The following is a 23488-nucleotide window of genomic DNA, read 5'->3' on the forward strand; positions in this document are numbered from 1 at the left end:
TGAAAGCAGTCAGTCAGTTAAGAAGCTGCTAGACCCAAAGAAACAGGTCCATGCTGATCCTCCCTGTCTCTGACATCTCTCCTGTAAGAATGTGTTGGATTTTTCCTTTTTATGCAAAGGGGTGTTAATGAGGATTGTTGCAAGTATTTGGAACAGCATCATTGAGCTGGGATAATCTGTTGGGTTTATGAATAGGTTGTTATTCTGTATTCTGTTTTGTTTGCGTTTCATTTGATAATCTTGCAAATAAATTCTGTTTTGTTTAAAACTAAGTGGTTGGGCCAGCTGCATCCCTCCTGGAATATCCACTTTACACCTACTTAAAACAGCTAGCAAAGTTAGGATCCGGGCTACTTTCTTGAAATGTTTTGACAGGGTCTAGCCTGGTTCATAATAAGAGATGTGGGTCAAACACTGGCAAATGGGACCTCATTAATTTAGGATATCTGGTTTGCATGGACAAGTTAGACCAAAGACTCTGTTTCTATGCTGTATATCTTTGTACTTCTGGATCAACCATTTTCATTTTCAGCTTAAATAATGTGATACTGAAACAAGCACCGGAATAAAAAGCTGCTCAAAGATCAGGAATTACAACCTTAAATTATGAATTCAACTGCTTTCTGTGCATTCTGTTATCCAATTAGAGTAAACACGACTCTTTCAAAGAAATGGTTTTTGACTGTGTGAAAAGGTTTTCCAGCAAATGAAATGTAGAAGACATAGTGACACGATCATAACTGCATCATTGTTTATGTGGAAAAGCACTTCTCTCTTCCACATTAATAAATAGGTAAAATACAAAAAGACAATGCTGTACCCCAAGGACTTCATGCAGAGTTGGAGACAGTCACAGAAAGGAGCATGTAAGTGATGCAGCCAGAGTTTTCTGTTAGCACACCAACACAATAAGTGCATTGGCTTCTGCTTTTACCACCTGCTATTGCAGGCAGGGCCTAGGAGCAGCATTAACTTGCGTTCATACCATGCTTTTAATGTAGAAAAACATCCAGAGGGACTTCCCAGGGTCATAAATAAATGAAAATTTGCACCAAACCAAAACAGGGCTAGTGTTAATATAGATGTATATTATAAGATGTAGGAACACAGGGAAACCGTTCAGCCCAATAGGTTTACTCAGACCATTAATGAGATCATGGCTGATCTGATAAATCTCAACTCAATTTCCCGGTCTTTTGGTTGTAATCCTGATCCCTCACTGATTAGGGATGTCAGACAGCAACCCAGCTTCGACTGTCCTCTTCGGTAAAGAATTTCACAGGTTCAACACTTCTGAGAGAAAAAAAATCTCTTATGTCTCAAATAAGTACCCCTTGTTCTGAGGTTATGTCCTCTGGTCCTTCACTGTCCCGTAAGGAGAAACAATCTAACTGTAATGAACCTGTCAAGCCCCCTAAGAACAAAAACAAAAATTGCTGGAGAAATCCAGCAGGTCTGGCAACATCTGGAAGAAGAAAATTAAAATGTGTAGTGCTGAGAAAGCACAGCCGGTCAAGCAGCATCTGAGGAGCAGCAGAATCAATGTTTCAGCCATAAGCCCTTCATCAGGAATGTGACTTGTGAGCCAAGGATGCTGAAAAATAAATGGGACGTGGGTGGGGGGAAGGTAGCTGGGAATATGATAGATAGATGAAGGTAGGGGTGAAGGTGATAGGTTGGCACAGAGGGTGGAACAGATAGGTGGGAAGGAAGATGGACAGGTAGGACCATTCAAGAGGGTAGTACAGAGTTTGAAGGTTGGGACTGGGATGAGGTGGGGGGAGGGGAAATGAGGAAACTGGTGAAATCCACATTGATCCCATGTGGTTGGAGGGTCCCAAGGCAGAAATAAGTTAGGGTTTGGCCTCTGGAGGAGGCCCAGGACTTGAAAGTCTTTGGCAGAGTGGGAGAAGTAGTTAAAGCCACAGGGCAGTGGGGTTGGTTAGTACGAGTGTCCCAGAGATGTTTTCTGAAATGATCTGCTAATTGGCGTCCTGTCTCCCCCAAAGTAGAGCAGTCCACATCGGGTGCAACAGACGACGTGTGTAGAAGTACAGGTAAATCCCTTTGGGGCCTTGAATGGAGATGATGGGGGGAGGTGTGGGTGCAGGTTTTGCACTTCTTGCCTTGGCAGGGGAAGGTGCCGGGAATGGAGGGTGGGTTGGATGGGGGCATGGACCTAACAAGGGAGTTGTGGAAGGAATGGTCTCTGGGGAATGCAGATGGGGTGAGGAGGGAAATATATCTCTGGTGGTGGGGTCTGTTTGTAGGTGGCAAAAATGGTGAAGGATGATGCACTGCATCTGGACTTTGAAGACCGAAGGGGTTCTGTTCATGTTGCGGTTGGAGAGGTGGGGTTCAAGGGCAGAGGTGCAGGAAGTGTAGGAGATGCGCTGGAGGGCATTTTCAACCACGTGGGAGGGGAAATTGGGGTCTTTGAAGAAGGAGGCCACCTGGGATGTTCCATGGTGGGACTGGTTATCCTGGGAGCAGATGCGGCGGAGGCAGAGGAATTGGGAATAAGGGATAGCGTTTTTACAGGAGGCAGGATGGGAGGAGGTGTAGTCCAGGTAGCTGTGGGTTTGGAGTAGAAGTCCATGTTGATTTGGTTGACGGAAATGGAGATGGAGAGATCCAGAAAGGGGAGGAGGTGTCCGAGATGGTCTAGGTAAACTTAAGGTCGAGGTCAAAGATGTTTGTGAAGTTGATGAACTGTTCAACATCCTCATGGGATTTCGAAGTAGCGCTGATACAGTCATCGATGTAGCGGAGGAAAAGGTGGAGAATGGTGCTGGTGCAGCTGTGGAAGATGGACTTTTCCATGTCTGAGGAAGGAGATGTTGCTGTGATAGTGAGTCTGCTTCTGGACGTGGCTGCAGAGCTTCAGGATATGGCTGAAAGAGGACACCTCCTCCCACCCTGCCTCTTGTAAAAATGCCATCCCTTATTCCAAATTCCTCTGCCTCTGCCGCATTTGCTCCCAGAAGGACCAATTCCACCATAGAACACACTAGATGGCCTCCTTCTTCAAAGACCACAATTTCCCCTCCCACGTGGTTGATGATGCCCTCCAGTGCATCTCTTCCACTTCTCATACCTCTGCCCTGTACTTCCACCCCTCCAATCGCAACAAGGACAGAAACCCCCCCCCAGTCCTTACCTTCCCCCCTACCAACATCCAGATACATTGCAACATCCTCTGCCAACTACAAACAGACCACACCACCCCTATCTGAGATCAGAGATACCATTCCCTCTGCAACTCCCTTGTCAGGTCCACGCCCCCCACGATTGCAAAACCTGCACCCAAGCCTCCCCCCTCCTCACCTCGTCCAAGGCCCCAAAGGATCCTTCCACATCCAATAGAAATTCACCTGTACTTCCACACGTCATCTACTGTATCCATTGCAGCCTCCTCTATATTGGGGAGGCAGGACTCCAACTTGCGGATTATTTCAGAGAACATTGCTGGGACACTTGCACTAACTAACCCCACCGCCCTATGTCTGAACACTTTAACTCCCCCTCCCACTCTGCCAAGGACATGCAAGTCCTGGGCCTCCTCCATCACCAAACCCGAAACACCTGACGCCTGGAGGAAGAACACTTCATCTTCCACCTTGGGACTCTCCAACCACGGGATTAACGTGGATGTCACCAATCTCCTCACTTCCCATCCCCCCACCTAATCCCAGTCCCAACCTTCCAACTCTGCTCTACCCTCTTGAACAGTCCTACCTGTCCATCTTCCTTCCCACCTATCTGTTCCACCCTCTGCGCCAATCTATCACCTTCACCCCCACCTTCATCTATCTATCGAATTCCCAGCTACCTTCCCCCCAGCACCACCTACATCCCATTTTCCTTTCAGTGCCCTTGGCCCATAAGCATAATTCCTGATGAAGGGTTTATGCCCGAAACGTTGATTTTCCTGCTTCTCAGATGCTGCCTGACTGGCTGTACTTAGGCTGTACTTTTCCAGCACCGCACTCTTCAACTTATCTCCAGCATCTGTAGTCTTCACTTATTCCTTCTGTAGGAAGGAAGCAGAGTTAACATTTTGGGTCCAGTGACTCTTTATCAGAACTGTTAGTAGCTAAGAAAAAATGATATTTATGCTCAAGCCAAAGTTGGGGGGAAGGGATTGGGAGCTGGGAGTGGAGGATGAGGTGAGTGGAGAGTGGATGGTCAGAAACAGAGCCCAGAGACAGAAAGATGTAAAAGGAGTAGGGAAACAAGGAGATTATACATAGCAGGCTAGTAGAGAAGTAAAGCCGAATAAGTGATAATAAGAGCTAAGAGTGAGAAAGTGGGTTAGCTATGCTGAATGCAATCCATATATTGTGATAATGGGCCTAGGAGTACATGGGAATGGGTGACTGTGCAAAAAGCAACCTATGTCATAACAGGATGTGGGACGAGCGAAAAATCTGGAAGGGTGGATCAGCCCACCCCACATGCATGTGTCAGCAGACTTGCTAACTCTGCTTTCTTTCCACAGATGCTGCTAGACCTGCAGAATTTCTCCACTATTTTCGGTTTTTGTTTCAGATCTCCATTATCCACAGTTCTTGGTTTTATTTAAGTCCCCGAAGAATTTTATATGTTTCAATAAGGTCACCTCTAATTCTTCTGAACTCTGATGAGTACAGGCCCAACTACTCAACCTCTCCTCATAAAACAGTCCCTCCACACTTGGGATCAGAGTCATGAATCCTTGGTGGACTGCATGCAATGCAGTATGTCTTTCCTTAAATATTGTTCATACTATTCCAGCTGTGGTCTGACCAGAGTCTTATATAGTTTTAGGTAGACTTTCAATTTTTATATTTCATTCCTTTTGAAATAAAGGCCAAAATTCCATTTGCCTTCCTATTACTGACATAACTTGGATGCTAGCTTTTGTGATTTATACATGAGGATTCTCAAATCCCTCTGTGCTTAAGATTTCTACTGTCTTTCTCTATTTAAATAACATTCAATTCCCTATACTTCCTTCGAAAGTGCATAACCTTACATCTTTCCTCATTGTGTTCTGTCTGCCAAATGTTTGCCACTTGCTTGTCTATATTTCTCTGCAATCACTTTGAGTAATCCTTACCACTTACCTTCCCACCTATACTTGTATCATTTGCAATACTGGCTATTATACATTCATTTCCTTCACCCAACTCATTCCCATAAATTGGAAATAACTGTGGTCCCTGCTCTGATGCCTGTGGCCTTCACTCATTATAGATTGCCATTCCCAAAGATACCATTCCCCCACCTTATCCCAACTTTCTGTTACTTGGCCAATCCCCTATTCATGCTAATATATTCTCTTCAACACCATGGAATATTATCTTATTCCGAAGACTAACAGGTGGTACCCTATCAAAAGCGTTCTGAAAATCTAAATATATTCCATCCACTACTTCCATTTCCTTTCCTTTTCATATATTTGAAGAAGCTCTTGCTGCTTATCTTGATTATACTTGCAAACTTACACTCATTATTATTATTTTGGTCATCTTGTGTCAATTTTTAGAACTTTTTCAATCCTCTGGCTTATTACTAAGATTTGCCATATTATATATGTCTTCTTTCCATTTGATGTTGTCCTTAGCTCTCCTGGTTAACTATGGTTGGTTCATCCCTTTCCTAGACTTCTTTCTCACTGGAATGTATCTTTGCCGAAGTCTTGGACTATTTTCTCAAATGTCTGCCAACTTCATTCCAGGCAGCTTGCCTCTGTAATTGTTCTGTAATTACCCTGACTGCAAACTTGTTCCTGACCCAGACAGGTTCCTTCCTCTAAACCGGAATGCTAAAATCTACCATATTATGGTTGATGTTACAGATCAGGAGCATTTAACTGAAATGTACAGGGGCGAGTCTGTGAAGAGGTGAGAGTTGAGAATGAGAATTTTAAAATTGTTGCCAAATGAGACCCAACATCGGTCACAAACAGCAGTGATGAGGAGACAGGCCTCAGCCTAATTTGTAATAGGATTAACAGAATTTTAGACAATCTCAAATTTTTGGACAAACATAGAGGAAGAGTTTGGACAGCATTGGAATCCCATTGTAAGAAGAATTGTGGGCCAAACCACCTGACTAGCTTTCTGTGACATATTGTGTCAGTAGAGCAATTTACCATAATCAGTACGAAGCACATAGTCAGAAAGCTCACCACAAAATGCTATTGTTACATTTCATACACTCACCTTCTCTAATAACCTTGCCTTTTCAGCTGCTTTCAACTGCATGTGAGCTTCAATCAGGAGTTGCTTAGATTCTGGTTAGATATAAAAGATTGAAAAGACGTCCATTTCAAAGCTTTAAATAAGGAACTACAATGAAATGCAGTGACTATAAGGCAAAGAGCAGAAGTAAGCTAATCAGTCCATCGATTCTGCTCAGACAATCAAACATGGCTGACCAAATAATCCTCAATACCACTTCCTTGACTTACCCTGTAATCCCTGATTCTCTTACCTTCCCTTGATTAAGCGTCTGTCCACCTCAGCCATGGATACAATTACCTAGCCAGCTCTACAATTCTGTGCAGTAAAGAATTCCACAGATTCACCCTCAGAGAACAAACTGCTCCTCATCTCTGTCCTAAACGGGTGATCCCTTACTGTAAGAGGAGGAGGACAAGGAAACCAAACTCCCCACATCTGCTCTGTCAAACCTCCTAAAGATTTCACTTCCATAAAGTCACCTGTAAATCCTCTAGACTTCAATGAATTCAAGCCTAACCCATTCAATCTGTTCTCATAAGGAAATCTCTCCATACTTGTGATCAATCCAATGAACCTTCTCTGGACTGACCCCAATACCAGTACAGGGGGTTCCCGATTTACAAATATCCAACTTACGAATGCTTGTACTTACAAACAGAATCCCATGCAGAGTTTTGAAATGTGAAGATCTGATATACAAACTTTTCCTGTAATCACAAATGATTGCTTTCCATTGTCCTGAATGTGCTCAAACTTGCAAACAAATTGTCTTGCAAATGGACTCTAGAGCAGAACCCATCCACAATCTAGGACCACTATATTATTCCTCAGATAAGGGGATCAAAATATTTCACAATATCTAGGTATGGTCTGACTAGTGCCTTATATCATTTTATACACCATTTCTTTTGGCAGGCCAACATTCCATTTGCTTTCCTATAACCTGCTGAACCTGAACACCAGCCTTCTTTGATTTTTGCATGAGGACACCCAAATCCCTCTGTGCGGTAGCTTTCTCAATTTAAATAAAAGAATCATAGAATCCCGACAGTGTGGAGCAGGCCACTTGCCCCATGGAGTCCATACCAACCCCTTGAAGAGCATCCCAACCCGACCTACCTATTCCTGTAACCCTGCATTTCCCACAGCTAACCCACCTAGCCTGCACGTCGCTGGACACAATAGGAAATTTAGCATGGCCAACCTACCTAAGCTGCACATCTTTGGAGTATGGGAGGAAATCTGAGCAGGAAACTCACACAGACAAAGAGAGAATGTACAATCTTCACAAAGATAGCTATCCAAGGGTGGAATCAAACCCAGGTAATTGGCACTGCGAGGCAGCAGTGCTAATCACTGAGCCACTATTCTGCCAAATATTCAGCTCCTCTATTCTTCCTGCCAAAGTGCATGACATCACATGTTCACACATTACATTCCATTACTTAATCTATTTACATAGCCCTCTGTAGAGTCTGTGTCATCTCTCCACTTGCCTTCTCACCTATTTTTATGCTATCTGCAAACTGGGCTTCAGTACATTCACTTTCCTCATCAAAGTCATTAATATATATTGCGAATCATTGTGGATCCTGCATCGTGGCACTCCACTAGTTACAAATTGCCATCCTGAAGATGCCACCTGTATCCCAAATCTCAGCCATCTATTAGCTAGCCGATCCTCTATCCATACTAATATACTCCACCCAGCACCATGGAATCTTATCTTATTATATAGTAAATCAACTGTCTTCTGAAAATCCAAAATACGTTATATTTCAGGTTCCCCATTATCCATTCTGCTTTTATATGTCTTCAAACAAATTCTTATATATTTGTTTGGGATGATTTCTCTTTCTGTTGCTATGCTTTTTTGTATTTCTAAATGCTCTGCTATGACATGCTTTATAATAGGCTCTAATGCTTTCCAGTAATCAATGTTGAGCTAACTGGCATTGTCCATTAACCTGTTATTGTCTCTTTCCTTTTTTTGAATAAGGGTGCTACATTTTTATATTATTCACTTGTGGGATATGGGTGTCACTGGCTGGGCCAGTATTTTGTCTGTCCTTAACTCCTTTGAAAAGCTACTGGTAAGCTGCATCTTGAACTGCTGTAGTCCATGTGCTGTAGGTAGACCCATAATGCCATTAGGGAGGAAATTCCAGGATTTTGACCCAGTGACACTGAAGGAATGGTGATATATTTCCAAGTCAGGATGGTGAGTGACTTGGAGGGGAACTCGCAGGGGCCGGTGTTCCCACATACCTGCTGCCCTTGTCCTTTGAGATGGTCGTGGTCATGGTTTGAAAGGTGTTGTCTGAGCATCTTTGGTGAATTTCTGCAGTGCTTCTGTGAATAGTATACAGTGCTGTTACTGAGCATCAATAATGGAGGCAGTGAATGTTTGTGAATGAGGTGCTAATCAAGTCAGTCGCTTTGTCTTGGATGGTGTCAAGCTTCATGAGAGTTGGAGCTGCAACAATCCGGGGGGGATGATTTATTCACCACAGCATTCCTAGGCTCTGACCCACTCTCGTAGCCACTGTGTTTATGTGGGAAGTTCAGATGAGTTTCTGGTCAATGATAACCTCCAGGATGCTGATAGTGGTGGATTCAGTGATAGTAACACTGCTGAATGTCAAGGGACAGTGATTAGATTTATTCTGATTGGAGACGGTCATTGCTTGGCATTTTTCTTGCTATTTGTCAGTCCAAACCTGACCAGACCCTCTCAAAATAATTCAAGAAGATAGCCTAACCGTAACTTTTTCTTATTTTAAAGATAGATGTGAAGTGTGTGTTCCAGATGTGATGTGACTGGTCAAACTATTCAACGTTAAGCTAAACAAAATTTATTCAAATATTATAGTTAAAATACAAACAAAAGAGGAATTTAGAATAACCTAACCATTTGAAAACTTAACCAAATGATAGATACAGTATCTATTACTAACTGTCCCAATACAGTAACTTCCCATTAACATATACCTTGCCAAAAAGGTAAATTCTGACACAGATTCTTACATGCAGTTTTCAATCTAGGAGGAAATAACATCAAAACAGATTTCAGAAAAAAAGTAGCAGCTGGGAATCCAACCATTCTGAGACCCAAACAGCTTCTGACTGTCACAGCTACAAAAACCAGAATGCCTAATCTGAGAGAACTGGCCACTCCCCCTTCCATTGTTACAACTTGTTCTAAAAGACATCCTAAAAGCCTCCTAATTGTTGACTTCGGCCGTCTGCAGTAGTCACTGCAGCACCTCTGCCTTTCCAACTTCTCAACAAAAAAACTCAACACAAAATAACCTTTTTTAAAGTGACAGCATTGTCACACCGGATATTGTCCAATCTTGTTGATTAGTATATGGACTGCTTCAGTATCTGAGGAGTCACAAATAGTGCTGAACATTGTGTAATCAGCAGTGAACATCTCCACTTCTGGCCTGTAATGAAAGATGAAGGGCTTTTGCCCAAAACATCAATTTTCCTGCTCCTCGAATGCTGCCTGACTTGCTGTGCTTTTCCAGCACCACTCTGATCTAAACTCTGTAATGAAAGAAGGTTATTGATGATGCAGCTGAAAGTGTTGGGCCTAGGAGCTCCTGTAGAGATATTGTGGAGCTGAGATGACTGACCTCCAACAACCACAACTACATTCCAATGTGCCAATTATCACTCCAACCAGAGGAGAGTTTGCACCTCACCGCAACCCCCCCCCCCCCCCCACCCCCCCACCACCACCACCCAACCCCCACCATTCCCATTGCCAAAATCCAGCAAATGTGACCTTGATGTCAAGGACTGTCACTCTCACCTCACCACTGGAATTCAGCTTTTTGTTCCATTATTGAACCAAGGAGCTGAGTGGCCCTGGTGGAAACCAAGCTGGGCGTCACTGAGCAGGTTACTGCTGAGAAGATGCTGTTTAAATCACCTTCCATCACTTCACTGATGATCAAGAGTATACTGGTGAGGTGATAATGACCAGGTTGCATCTGCCCTGCATTTCTGCGCACAGGACATAACTGGGCAAGTTTTCACAATGTCAGGTAGATGCTGGTGTTCTAACTGTACTGGAACAGCTTGGCTATACAAGCAGCCACGTTCTGCAGCAGATGTCTTCAGTACTGTTAGTGAAATGTTGTCAAGGTCCAGTGCCTTTGCAGTTTCCTGTGCCTCCAACAGCTTAGAGTCATAGAGATATACAGCATGGAAACAGGCCCTTCAGTCCAACCCGTCCATGCCAACCACACATCCCAACCCAATACCCCACCTGCCAGCACCTGGCCCATATCCCTCCAAACTCTTCCTATTCATATATCCATCCAGATACCTTTTAAATATTGCAATTGTACCAGCCTCCACCACTTCCTCTGGCAGCTCATTCCATACAAGTACCACCCTTTGCATGAAAAAGTTGCCCCTTAGGTCCCTTTTATATCTTTCCCCTCTCACCCTAAACCTATGCCCTCTAATAACACGTTGAGTGAAACAAATTGGCTGAAGATTGGTATTTGTGATGCTGGGAATGACTGGCGGAGGCCGAGATTGATCATCCACTCTATTTCTGACTGAGGATTACTGTGAATGCTTCAACTTTATCTTAGGCACTGCTGTGCTGGACTCTTCCATCATTGAGCATGTGCATATTTGTTGTACCTCCTTCTTCAGTGATTAAGCCCAAGATGGCAGCAGCAGAGTAAGCAGCACATGGGCTCCTGTGCCCAGGCTTGTCCTCTTTGTCTGCATTTTTAAAAAATTTTATTTTTACTTCTTCCCCTTTTTTTCTCAAACGTACATGATAGAGAGAGCTAGTCAATAGGAGGCAGCTTCTTCAGGAGCACCGTGAAACTCACTAACAGAGTCAGTCAGTCGGCCTGTGAAGCCTGGATTGAGACTTTTCCTTCTGTGTGCAGTGGGCCCGTGGCAGCAACATGGCGTAGGCAGGAAGCCTGGAGCGGAACACTGACAGGGGAATGGTGTGGACTGGGAAGCCTGGAGCGGGAAACTAGCTGCAGCATGGTGTAGCAGTGGAGAAGGAAAAGTTGGACTCTCTAAGTTTTCTTCTTTTAAATTCTATTGTAAGTTAATGTGAACGGTGCCCCGGTATGGGGATAGTACACACTTTTCACTGTATTTTATATTGACAATAAAGCATACTCTATTCGTCTATTCTATTCTAATTGCCTACCACATTCATGACCAGATGTGGCAGGTCTGCAGAACTTAGATCTGATCTGTTGATTGTGGGATCACTTAGCTCTGTCTATCACTTGCTGCTTATGCTGTTTGAGATTCAAATAGTCCCAGTAGCTCAGTGGTTAGCACCGCTGCCTCAGAGCACCAGGCACCTGGGTTCAATTCCAGCCTCAGGCTACTATCTGTTTCTCTCTGTGTCTGCATGGGTTTCCTCCCACAGTCCAAAAATGTGTAGGTTAGGTCAATTACCCATGGGAAATGCAGGGTTACAGGGATAGGGGAGGGGGCTGAGTCTAGGTGGGATGCTCTTTGATGAGTTGGTGTGGACTTGTTGGGCCAAATGGCCTGTTTCTGCGCTGTAGGGATTCTATAGTCCAGGTTGACACCTCATTTTCTGGTATGCCTGCCACCCCTGGTATACCCTCCTGCACTCTCCATTGAACCCAGGTTGATCCCCTGGCTTGATGGTAATGGTTGAGTGGGGGATATGCTGGGCCATGAGGTTACAGATTGTGCTGGAGTAGAATTCTGTTGCTGTTGATGGCGCACAGTGCCTCATAGATGCCTAGCCTTAAGTTGCCAGATTTGTTTGAAGTCTGTCCCATTTAACACAGTGATAGTGCCACACAACACGATGTAAAGGCAGACCTTTGTCTCCACATGGACACTGGCAGTTTTCCAATCCTCTGAGGATGGCGACATTTTCACACAGATGATAATAATAATACCTGTAATGGTCTGAGCTGCGAGAGGAGACGGAGGGTGACACAATAACAATGTTTGAAAGGCATCAGAATGAGTATATGAATAGGAAGGGTTAAAGAGAGATATGGGCCAAATGCTGGCAAATCATACTAGATCAGTTTAGGATATCTGTTTGGAATGGAAGTGTCAAACTGAAAGGACTGTTTCCATGCTGTACATCTCTGTGACTGTGATTGTTAGGATTCTTGGAAGATTACAACCAGAGCACCCGCTATCTTTGTAGCTACTTCTTTTAATATCTATGATGTATTTCATCAGGCTCAGGGGACAGATTGGCTTTTAGCCCCATTAGTTTCCCAAGAGCATTTTTTTCTCTGGTAATGGTTATTATATTTATTTCCTCTCCCCTTTTTGCTCTTGATTATTTATTATTCTTGGAATGCTATTGGTGACTTCAATCTTGAAACATTAGTCAACTCTTTTGCTATTTCCTGGTTCCCCATTATTTTTCCCCAGCCTCATTCTCGTTGGCTTTGCTTATCCTTTTTATATATTTAAAAAAAGGGTGTTAAAGTTGCCTTGCTATTACTTGCAAATTTACCTTCAAAGTATTTTTTTCTCCTCTTTTTTAATTTTCTTGTTCATCTTTTGGTGTTTTTTTTATAATTTAATCAACACTCTGACTTAAGATGTTGTAGATTTTTTCTTTTAATTTGATGCTATCCTTAATTCCCTTGGTTAACCAAGCTTGGCTTACCCTCTTCCTGGAATCCATCTTTCTCACTGGGATGTATTTTTGTTGCGAATCATGAACTTTTGTTTTTACATAGAATGATCAAATTGTAAATAAAATTAATAAATAGTTAATGCTTTGGTGGTGATAAATGGGGAAAAGAATGTTGCCCAGGACACCAGAACCAAGATACCAGAAGAATTCCTTCATTTCTTCAAAAAGCTCCACTAGAATATCAGGACTGGAGTTGGTTTAACATTTTCCTAGAGTAGCTCCATCATCAATACAGTACGCCAGCTGTACCCACCTCGATAGAAATCTGACTAAAGAAAAATGGGTTCAACTCTTGCTGCAGGGCTCCAGCACAATTTCTAAATTAAAATTCCAAAGCAAAACGCAGGGAGCACTGAACATTAATAACTGCTCTCTTTCAAATGAGACATTTCACCAAGGCTGTATCTGTCTCCCTCGGGAGATTCCATGAATTATTTTAAACAAAAGTTTGGAGGTTACCTCATGTTCATTATCAATTAGCACCCAAAAAGCAATCATCACTTTGCTGTTTGTGGGAGCTAGCTGTGTGCAAATCTGCTGTCACATTTCCTACATTACAACATTGACTATATTTCAAACATTTTTAACTATCTGTAAAGGGTTTAGGGAGTTCCTGAAATCATGAAAAGTGCTACATAGATGTAAGTCTTCCTTCTTACAATAGCACTGGACTATGTAGTTCATCCTGCGTAGTTCACCTCCCATTATATCTTCAGCAGCATTGTGTTTATATGTAATCTCACGACCTGCATTCAGGTTTGAATCCACATTATACAAACCCAGAGGCAGCAATTGATCCAAACTGACAATACAGTGAGTTAGAGCACAGTCTCACAATACTTACTAGCGAAGCAGAAATCTACATTTACAATCTGCCACAATGCTTCGTCTTTGATCCAAATCACATCGTACTACAGATCTGTGCAGTAACAAGTTGCATTGAGACAACATGTCTAACATAATAAAATGTTCTAAGGTGCATGAGACAAGAATAAATTGAGTCCAAGAGGAGATACTAGGATAGGTGACTAAAAGCTTGGTGAGAGAAGGTTCTGAGGAGGCATTTAAAAGGTTTAGGGGAAGGAATTCCATAAAACAGCGCCTTGACTGCTGAATATTGAGGTACAAAACATGAGAGATCAAGAAGAACTTACGAGCTCTGAGAGGTTACAGGGATTGAAGGAGAAGTCCATGAGAAAATTTGAACATGATGATGAAATTCTTTTAAACTGAAGCTACTGAACCAGAATTGAATGCGGGTCAGTGGACATCGGAGAAGCCTCAGCAGAATGCCTGAGAATTAGAATCCAGGCACCTCAGCTTTGGACAGACTCAACAATGTGAAGGCAGGATGATGGGAGGGCATGCCAGGAGAATAACAGAAGAGCTGGGTTCAGTGGTAACATAAACGTAGTTGAGGATTTCAGAAATAGATGATGCAGAGGCAATGAGTTGGTGAGGGAATTCTGAGGATGCTATCTGCTATAACCTTGCTGTGGACTCAAAAAAAGCCCTGATAAAATCTTGAAGTCCTGCAGTTTAGAGCCTCCCTCCCTGATGGCACTGGAAGATGTGAATGATTAATTTTGTATAGCACTGTAAACTGCACCCTCTGGTGGTGATTTTTGACTGATTCGCAACTTAGTACCCAGCCAGCTTGAATAGATTTCCAAACTATATTCATATAAGTACTTTGAAAATATTAAATTTATTGATTTCACAGTGCTTCATTGGTTAAGTAAAGTGTGCATCAATTCATTCAGGATTCTTGGCTAGATAATATTTGAATCGAAAAAGTTAGGTAAGTTGTGGGGTAGGCCAAGCCAACAGGGTGGCCTATGGACATGTCCTTGTTTTCATGGTTAGTTGGTAGCATTTGGGCACTTTGGGCAGTTGAGGACTCTGGGTCTGTACTCAATGCAGTTGAGAAGGATTAGGGGGATCTCACTGAAACTTACAGAATCCTGAGAAGCCTGGATAGAGTGGATGTGGAGAAGATGCTTTTAACTCAAAGGAGACACTAGGGCCTGAGGGAACAGAGGAGAAAGTGAGGACTGCAGGTGCTGGAGATCAGAGCTGAAAATGTGTTGCTGGAAAAGCGCAGCAGGTCAGGCAGCATCCAAGGAACAGGAAATTCGACGTTTCGGGCATAAGCCCTTCTTCAGGAATGAGGAAAGTGTGTACAGCAGGCTAAGATAAAAGGTAGGGAGGAGGGACTTGGGGGAGGGGTGATGGAGATGCGATAGATGGAAGGAGGTCAAGGTGAGGGTGATAGGCTGGAGTGGGGTGGGGGCGGAGAGGTCAGGAAGAAGATTGCAGGTTAGGAAGGTGGTGCTGAGTTCGAGGGATTTGACTGAGACAAGGTGGGGGGAGGGGAAATGAGGAAACTGGAGAAATCTGAGTTCATCCCTTGTGGTTGGAGGGTTCCCAGGCGGAAGATGAGGCGCTCTTCCTCCAACCGTTGTGCTGTTATGGTCTGGCGATGGAGGAGTCCAAGGACCTGCATATCCTTGGTGGAGTGGGAGGGGGAGTTGAAGTGTTGAGCCACGGGGTGATTGGGTTGGTTGGTCCGGGTGTCCCAGAGGTGTTCTCTGAAACGTTCCGCAAGTACAGGCCGCCTACAGGCATCCTGATGAAGGGCTTGTGCCCGAAACGTCGAATTTCCTGTTCCTTAGATGCTGCCTGACCTGCTGCGCTTTAACCAGCAACACATTTTCAGCTCTGATCTCCAGTATCTGCAGACCTCACTTTTTACTAATAGAAACAGCCCTATCAACCCTGCGCAGTCCGCCTCACTAACATCTGGGGCTACTGTCAACATTGGGAAAGCCATCTCACTGACTAGTCAAGAAATAGCCTGATACAGTCATACTCACAGAATCGTACCTTACAGACAATGTCCCAGATACCACCATCACCATCTCTGGATATGTCCTGAGCAGGACACCAGCAGGACAAACCCAGCAGAGGAGGCAGCACAGTCAAGAGGGAGTTGCTCTGGGGATCCTCAACATTGACGCCAGACTCCATTAAGTCTTGTGGCTTCAGGTTAAATATGGGCAAGGAAACCTCCTGCTGATTACCATGTACCGTCCTCCCTGAGCTAATGAATCGATACTCCTCTACATTGAACAACACTTAGAGGAAGCACTGAGAATGGCGAGGGCATAAGGCATACTCTGAGTGGGGGATTTCAATGTCCATCATCAAGAACGGCTCAGCAGCAGTACTACTGTTCGAGTTGGTACAACTGCAGCTTTCAAGGACATAACTGCTAGACTGGCTCTGCGGCAAGTGGTGAGGGAACTAACAAGAGGGAAAACATTCTTGACCTCATTCTTACAAATCTGCTGGCTGCGGATACGTCTGTCCATGACAGTATTGGTAGGAGTGACCACCACACTATCCTTGTGGAGACAAAGTCTCACCTTCATATTGAGAGTGACCACCATCATGTTGTGTGGCACTAACACCGTGTTAAATGGGACAGACTTTGAACAGATCTAGCAACTCAAGACTGGGCATCCACGAGGCACTGTGGGCCATCAACAGCAGCAGAACTGTACTCCAGCACAATCTGTAACCTCATGGCCCGGCATATCCCCCACTCAACCATTACCATCAAGCCAGGGGATCAACCCGTGTTCAATGGAGAGAGTAGGGGGGCCTGCCTGAGGCAGCACCAGGCAAACCTGAAGATGAGATGTCAACCAGTTGAAGCGTGTCAAACAACATAAGCTCAGCGATCCCACAACCAATGGATCAGATCTAAGCTCTGCAGTCCAGCCACATCCAGTCGTGAATGGTGGTGGATAATTAAACAACTCCCTGGAGGAGGAAGCTCCACAAATATCCCCATCCTCAATGATGGAGGAGCCCAGCACATCAGGGCAAAAGATAAGGCTGTAGCTTTCACAGCAATCTTCAGCCAGAAATACCAAGTAGATGACCTACCTTGGCCTCCTCCCGCGGCCCCCAGCATCACAGATACCAGGCTTCAGCCAATTCAATTCACACCATGTAACATTAAGAAACAGCTGGAGACACTGGATACTGCAAAGGCTATGGGCCCTGACAACATTCTGGCAATAGTACTGAAGACTTGTGCTCTAGAACCTGTTGTGCCCCTAACCAAACTGTTCCAGCCCAGTTACAACACTGATACCTACCCGACAATGTGGAACATTACCCAGGTATGTCCTGGACATAAAAAGCAGGACAAATCCAAATGAGCCAATTACCGCCCCATCAGTCTACTCTCGATCATCAGTAAAGTGATGGAAGGTGTCATCAACAGTGCTATCAAGCAGCACCTGCTCAGTAATAACCTGCTCAGTGATGCCCAGTTTGGGTTCCCCCAGGGCCACTCAGCTCCTGACCTCATTATAGCCTTGGTTCAAACATGGACAAAAGAGGTGGATTCCAGGGGGGAGGGAGAGAGACAGCCCTTAACATCAATGCTGCATTTGACCCAGTGGGGCATCAAGGAGCCACGCTAGGTATCAGGGGGCAATCTCTCTCTCGGTTAGAGTCAGACCTGGCACATAGGAAGATGGTCGTGGTTCTTGGAGATTAGTTATCTCAATTCCAGGACATCCCTGCAGGAGTTCTTCAGGGTAGTGTCCCAGGCCCATTCATCTTCAGCTGTTTCATCAAAGACCTTCCCTCTATCATAAGGTCAGAAGTGGGAATGTTCGCTGATGATTGCACAATGTTCAGCACCATTCACAACTCCTCAGATACTGAAGCAGTCCATGTTCAAAGCAACAAGATCTGGACAGTAGCATTCATGTCACAAACATGCCAAGCTATGACCATCACCAATAAGAGACAATCTAATCACCGCCGCCCCTTAACATTCAATGGTGTTACCATCTCTGAATCTCCCAGTAGCAACATCCTGGGGATTATTAACCAGAACCTCAACTGCACTCACCCATAAATACAGTGACTACAAGAGCAGGTCAGAGGCTAGGAATACTGCGCCAAGTAACAACTCACCTCCTGACTCCCCGGAGCCTGTCCACTATCTACAAGGCACAAATCAGGAGTGTTAAAGAGAAAGCAGCCCACTTGATTGGCACCAAATCCACTCCCTCCATCAGCGACACTCAGTAGCAGCAATGTGTACTATCTACAAGATGCACTAAAGAAACTCACCAAAGATCCTCAGGCAGCGCCTGCTGTATTCCTGATGAAGGGCTTTTGCCCGAAACGTCGATTTTACAGCTCCTCAGATGCTGCCTGAACTGCTGTGCTTTTCCAGCACCACTAATCCAGAATCTGGTTTCCAGCATCTGCAGTCATTGTTTTTATCTCAGGCAGCACCTTCCAAACCCACAGCTACTTCCATCTAGAAGGGAAAGGGTGATAGATAAATGAAAACACCACCTCCTTCAAGTTCCCTTCCAAACCACTCACCATCCTGAATTGGAAATATATCAGGAAGAGAAGGTAAGGACTGCAGATGCTGAAGATCAGAGTCAAGAGTGTGTTACTGAGAAAGCACAGTAGGTCAGGCAGCCTCTGAGGAGCAGGAGAATTGACGTTTCGGACATAAGCCATTCATCAGGATTCCTGACGAAGCTTATGCCCGAAACACCAACTCTCCTGCTCTTCGGATGCTGCCTGACCTACTGTGCTTTCCCAGCAACACACTTTCAACTTGGAAATATATTACCATTCCTCCATTATCGCTGGGTCAAAATCCTGGAATTCTCTCTCTAAGGGTATTGTGGATCAACCAAAAGCAAGTGGACTGCAGCAACTCAAGAAAGCAAGTCACCACCACCTTCTCAAGGGCAACTAGATATGGGCAATAGATGTTGGCCGGTCAGCAGTATCCACATCCACAACTAAATAACTCTTTAAAACCTTTAAATCCTTGCAAATCTTTTCTGATCAAATATTACAGGGAGAAAGCACGGAAATGGGGTTGAGAAGTATACAAGCATGATTGAACAGTAGATCAGAGTTCATGGTCTGAATGACCTAATTCTGCCCCCATATCTCATCATCTTATGGCATGTGATTTGAGAAAATAGCCACTTTGAAAACTGCTCTGTGCATTTTTGACGACAATACAACCTGAAGTAAATACGCAAATTTGCTAAATTTCCAGTTGTCGCTCCACTGTCACCCCAGCAGGAAAACAGCACAGCATGACAAGCTCAAACCCTTTCATTACTGGCCCTCTCACCTTAAACCTATGCTCTCCAGTTTTGGAGTCCACTACCGTGGGAAAATGGCTCTGGCCTATTCAGCCTCTCCCTCCAACCCTGACAACACCCTTGTAAATCTTTTCGGAACCCTTTCAAGTTTCACTTCCTATAGCAGGGAGACCAAAATTGCACACAGTACTCCAATTGTGGCCCAACTAATGCCCGTACAACTGCAACGTAGAGTCATAGAGATGTACAGCATGTAAACAGATCCTTCGGGATCAACTAACGCCCATTCTCAATGCAATGACCAATTACAGCAAGCATACCAAACACTTCTTCACTATCCTGTCTAGCTGCAAATTAATTGTCAAGGAACTTTGTACCTGCACTCCATGTTCTCTTTCTTCAACAACACACCCAGGACTCTACCATTAAGTGGAAAAGTCCTGCCCTGATTTGCCTTTCCCAAATGCAGCACCTTGCCTCCCTTTCTGTGTTTGCTACAAATTCCCTCTATCTTTTCCTGGCTCAGTCACTGATAGTTCACTCACTCCCAAACCAAATCTAAGGAAAGATTCAGCTGCACAATGCGGCCTGGTCATGGCACCAATTAATAAAGCAAATATTTGAAAGATACTGAGGTCCAGGAGAAGTTATATGTTAAGCTGGGTGACACAGGAGCTGTAACTTACTGATGTCTTCCTGGGTTGGTTGACAATGACAGCACTGAACTGGAAGATTAAAAAAAAGTTAGTGAATGTTTTATCGGCAGACTGAACATTTCCTTCTCCAGTCAGTGCCCATTGCCCCGGCCTGTGCCACTAGCCTGTGCCCTGATCAATATCTCCTATGGGTCAGTGCCCCCAGTTTGTGACCCCAGTCAGTGCTCAATGCCCCAATCAATGCCCCAATCAGTGCCCAATGCCTCAGTCAGTCCTCAATGCGCCAGTCAGTGCCCATTGTCCCTGGTCAGTGCTCAATGGCCCAATCAATGCTCCAGTCAGTGCCCAATGACCCCAGTCAATGACCAATGTCCCTGGTCAGTACTCAATGGCCCAATCAATGCCCCAATCAGTGCCCAATGCCTCAGTCAGTCCTCAATGCGCCAGTCAGTGCCCATTGTCCCTGGTCAGTGCTCAATGGCCCAATCAATGCTCCAGTCAGTCCCCAATGCCCCCAGTCAGTCCCCAATGCCCCCAGTCAGTGCCCAATGACCCCAGTCAATGACCAATGTCCCTGGTCAGTGCTCAATAGCCCAATGTCTCTGGTCAGTGCCCAATGCTCCCAGTCAGTGCCCAATGACCCCAGTCAATGACCAATGTCCCTGGTCAGTGCTCAATAGTCCAATGTCCCTGGTCAGTGCCCAATGCCCCCAGTCAGTGCCCAATGCCCCAGTCTATGGCCCAATGACCCCGGTCAGTGACCAATGCCCTTAGTCAGTGACCAATGTCCCAGTCAGCGCCCAATATCCCAGTCAGTGCCCAATGTCCCCGGTCAGTGCCCAATGTCCCAGTCAGTGCCCAATGTCCCAGTCAGTGCCCAATGCCCCAGTCTATGGCCCAATGTCCCCGGTCAGTGCCCAATGCCCTCAGTCAGTGACCAATGTCCCAGTCAGTGCCCAATGCCCCAGTCTATGGCCCAATGTCCCCGGTCAGTGCCCAATGCCCTCAGTCAGTGACCAATGTCCCCAGCCAGTGCCCAATGTCCCCAGTCAGTGCCCAATGTCCCAGTCAGTGACCAATGCCCTCAGTCAGTGACCAATGTCCCAGTCAGCGACCAATGCCCTCAGTCAGTGCCCAATGTCCCAGTCAGTGACCAATGCCCTCAGTCAGTGACCAATGTCCCAGTCAGTGACCAATGCCCTCAGTTAGTGACCAATGCCCTCAGTCAGTGCCCAATGTCCCAGTCAGTGCCCAATGTCCCGATCAGTGCCCGATGACCCCAGTCAGTGCCCAATGACCCCAGTCAATGACCAATGTCCCTGGTCAGTGCTCAATGGTCCAATGTCCCTGGTCAGTGACCAATGCCCCTGGTCAGTGCCTAATGACCCCAGTCAATGACCAATGACCCCAGCCAATGACCAATGACCCCGATCAGTGCGCAATGTCCCAGTCAGCGCCCGATATCCCAGTCAGTGCCCAATGTCCCCGGTCAGTGCCCAATGTCCCAGTCAGTGTCCAATGTCCCCAGTCAGTGCCCAATGCCCTCAGCCAGTGCCCAATGTCCCAGTCAGTGACCAATGTCCTCAGCCAGTGCCCAATGTCCCAGTCAGTGACCAATGACCCCGGTCAGTGTCCAATGTCCCAGTCAGTGCCCAATGCCCTCAGCCAGTGCCCAATGTCCCAGTCAGTGCCCAATGTCCCCGGTCAGTGCCCAATGTCCTCAGTCAGTGTCCAATGTCCCAGTCAGTGCCCAATGTCCCCGGTCAGTGCCCAATGCCCCAGTCTATGGCCCAATGTCCCTGGTCAGTGCCCAATGCCCTCAGTCAGCGCCCAATGTCCCAGTCAGCGCCCAATCCCCTCAGTCAGTGCCCAATGCCTTCAGTCAGTGCCCAATGTCCCAGTCAGTGACCAATGCCCTCAGTCAGTGCCCAATGTCCCAGTCAGTGACCAATGCCCTCAGTCAGTGCCCAATGTCCCAGTCAGTGCCCAATGTCCCGATCAGTGCCCGATGACCCCAGTCAGTGCCCAATGACCCCAGTCAATGACCAATGTCCCTGGTCAGTGCTCAATGGTCCAATGTCCCTGGTCAGTGACCAATGCCCCCGGTCAGTGCCCAATGACCCCAGTCAATGACCAATGACCCCAGTCAATGACCAATGACCCCGATCAGTGCGCAATGTCCCAGTCAGTGCCCAATGCCCCAGTCTATGGCCCAATGATCCCGGTCAGTGACCAATGTCCCAGTCAGCGCCCAATATCCCAGTCAGTGCCCAATGTCCCCGGTCAGTGTCCAATATCCCAGTCAGTGCCCAATGACCCCAGTCAGTGCCCAATGTCCCCAGTTAGTGCCCAATGTCCCAGTCAGTGACCAATGCCCTCAGCCAGTGCCCAATGGCCCAGTCAGTGACCAATGACCCCGGTCAGTGCCCAATGTCCCGGTTAGTGCCCAATGTCCCGGTCAGTGCCCAATGACCCCGGTCAGTGACCAATGTCCCGGTTAGTGACCAATGTCCCCAGTCAGTGCCCAGTGCCCTCAGTCAGCGCCCCACCCTCCCCCCCGGGTCAGCGCCCCACCCTCCCCCCCGGGTCAGTGTCCCTTACCCCCGCCCCCCGGCCTGACCTGTGCAGCGGCCGTGCCCCGGGGCCTGTGCCACCTTGAGGCGCTGTTTGATGTCCCCGGACACCAGGCGGGACTCCAGCGGCGGCTGCAGGGACAGCGAGCTCCAGAACACTTTGGCGTAGGCCACGTCCTCAGCCGCGGAGCCGGTGAACACGGTGTACCTGGAGCGGTCCTCAGCCTCCGGACCCGGACCCGAGCCCGAGGCCGGAGCTGGCTCCTCCGCCATGCCCGGGCCTGGGGAAACCCCGTGGCAACGGCCAGGAGTCCGGGGGCTCTCCATGGCAACGGCCCGAAGCCTCTCCATGGCAACGGCCAAGCGTCTGGGGGCTCTCCATGGCAACGGCCCGAGGCGTCTCCATGGCAACGACCAGAAGTCCGCGGCTCTCCATGGCAACGGCCCGAGGCCTCTCCATGGCAACGGCCAGGAGTCCGGGGACTGTCCTGGGAAACAGCCACCACTTTCTCTTGGAATGAGAGTTGAATTAAACAGTAAATGCCATTATTGAGACACGGCCCGGCTGGCATGGTGTCTGTGTGTGTGTCTGTGTGTGTGTGGGTGTGTCTGTGTGTGTCTGTGTGTGTGTGTGTCTGTGTGTGTGTCTGTGTGTGTGTCTGTGTCTGTGTGTGTGTGTGTCTGTGTGTGTGTGTCTGTGTGTGTCTGTGTCTCTGTGTCTGTGTATGTCTGTGTGTGTGTCTGTGTGTGTGTCTGTGTCTGTGTGTGTGTGTGTCTGTGTGTGTGTGTCTGTGTGTGTCTGTGTCTCTGTGTCTGTCTGTGTGTGTGTCAGGATCAGGCATCACACCAAACCAGGGGGAGGGCAGCGCTCCGACAGCGTGTGCTTTAACCTCTGACCTTGTCTGACCTTGTCTGACCTAGGCTGACCATAACCCGCTGGGGTGTTTTATTCTGACCTTGTCCACTCCAGCCCAGCACCGGCACCTCCCCATCATCACTCCCATGGAGAGTGTGAGAGGCAGGGGCTGATCCCTCACGCAGGGTCATGCCCGGAACACCGGCTCTCCTGCCCCTCGGATGCTGCCTGACCTGCTGCAACACACCCGCAGCTCTGATCTCCAGCGGCTGCAGTCCTCACTTTCTGCTGGGTTATAGGTGCCCA

At 46.5% G+C, this 23488-nt stretch overlaps 1 protein-coding gene across 1 annotated transcript in view; it reads right to left on the bottom strand.

The window, feature by feature from the left end:
• The window catches only part of hoatz (HOATZ cilia and flagella associated protein), a 64380-nt gene extending 41678 nt beyond the window's left edge, over positions 1-22702 (bottom strand). The window contains exons 1-3 of the mRNA XM_060846985.1: positions 22374-22702; positions 19784-19822; positions 6210-6280 (exon numbers count right to left, since the gene is read on the bottom strand). Of these exons, the coding sequence (XP_060702968.1) occupies positions 6210-6280; positions 19784-19822; positions 22374-22677 (414 nt within the window). The 5' untranslated portion in view covers positions 22678-22702. The remainder of the gene's footprint in view (positions 1-6209; positions 6281-19783; positions 19823-22373) is intronic.
• Between the last annotated feature and the right edge of the window lie 786 nt (positions 22703-23488).

Source organism: Hemiscyllium ocellatum, chromosome 29 (assembly GCF_020745735.1).
Source record: "Hemiscyllium ocellatum isolate sHemOce1 chromosome 29, sHemOce1.pat.X.cur, whole genome shotgun sequence".
Lineage (NCBI taxonomy): Eukaryota > Metazoa > Chordata > Chondrichthyes > Orectolobiformes > Hemiscylliidae > Hemiscyllium > Hemiscyllium ocellatum.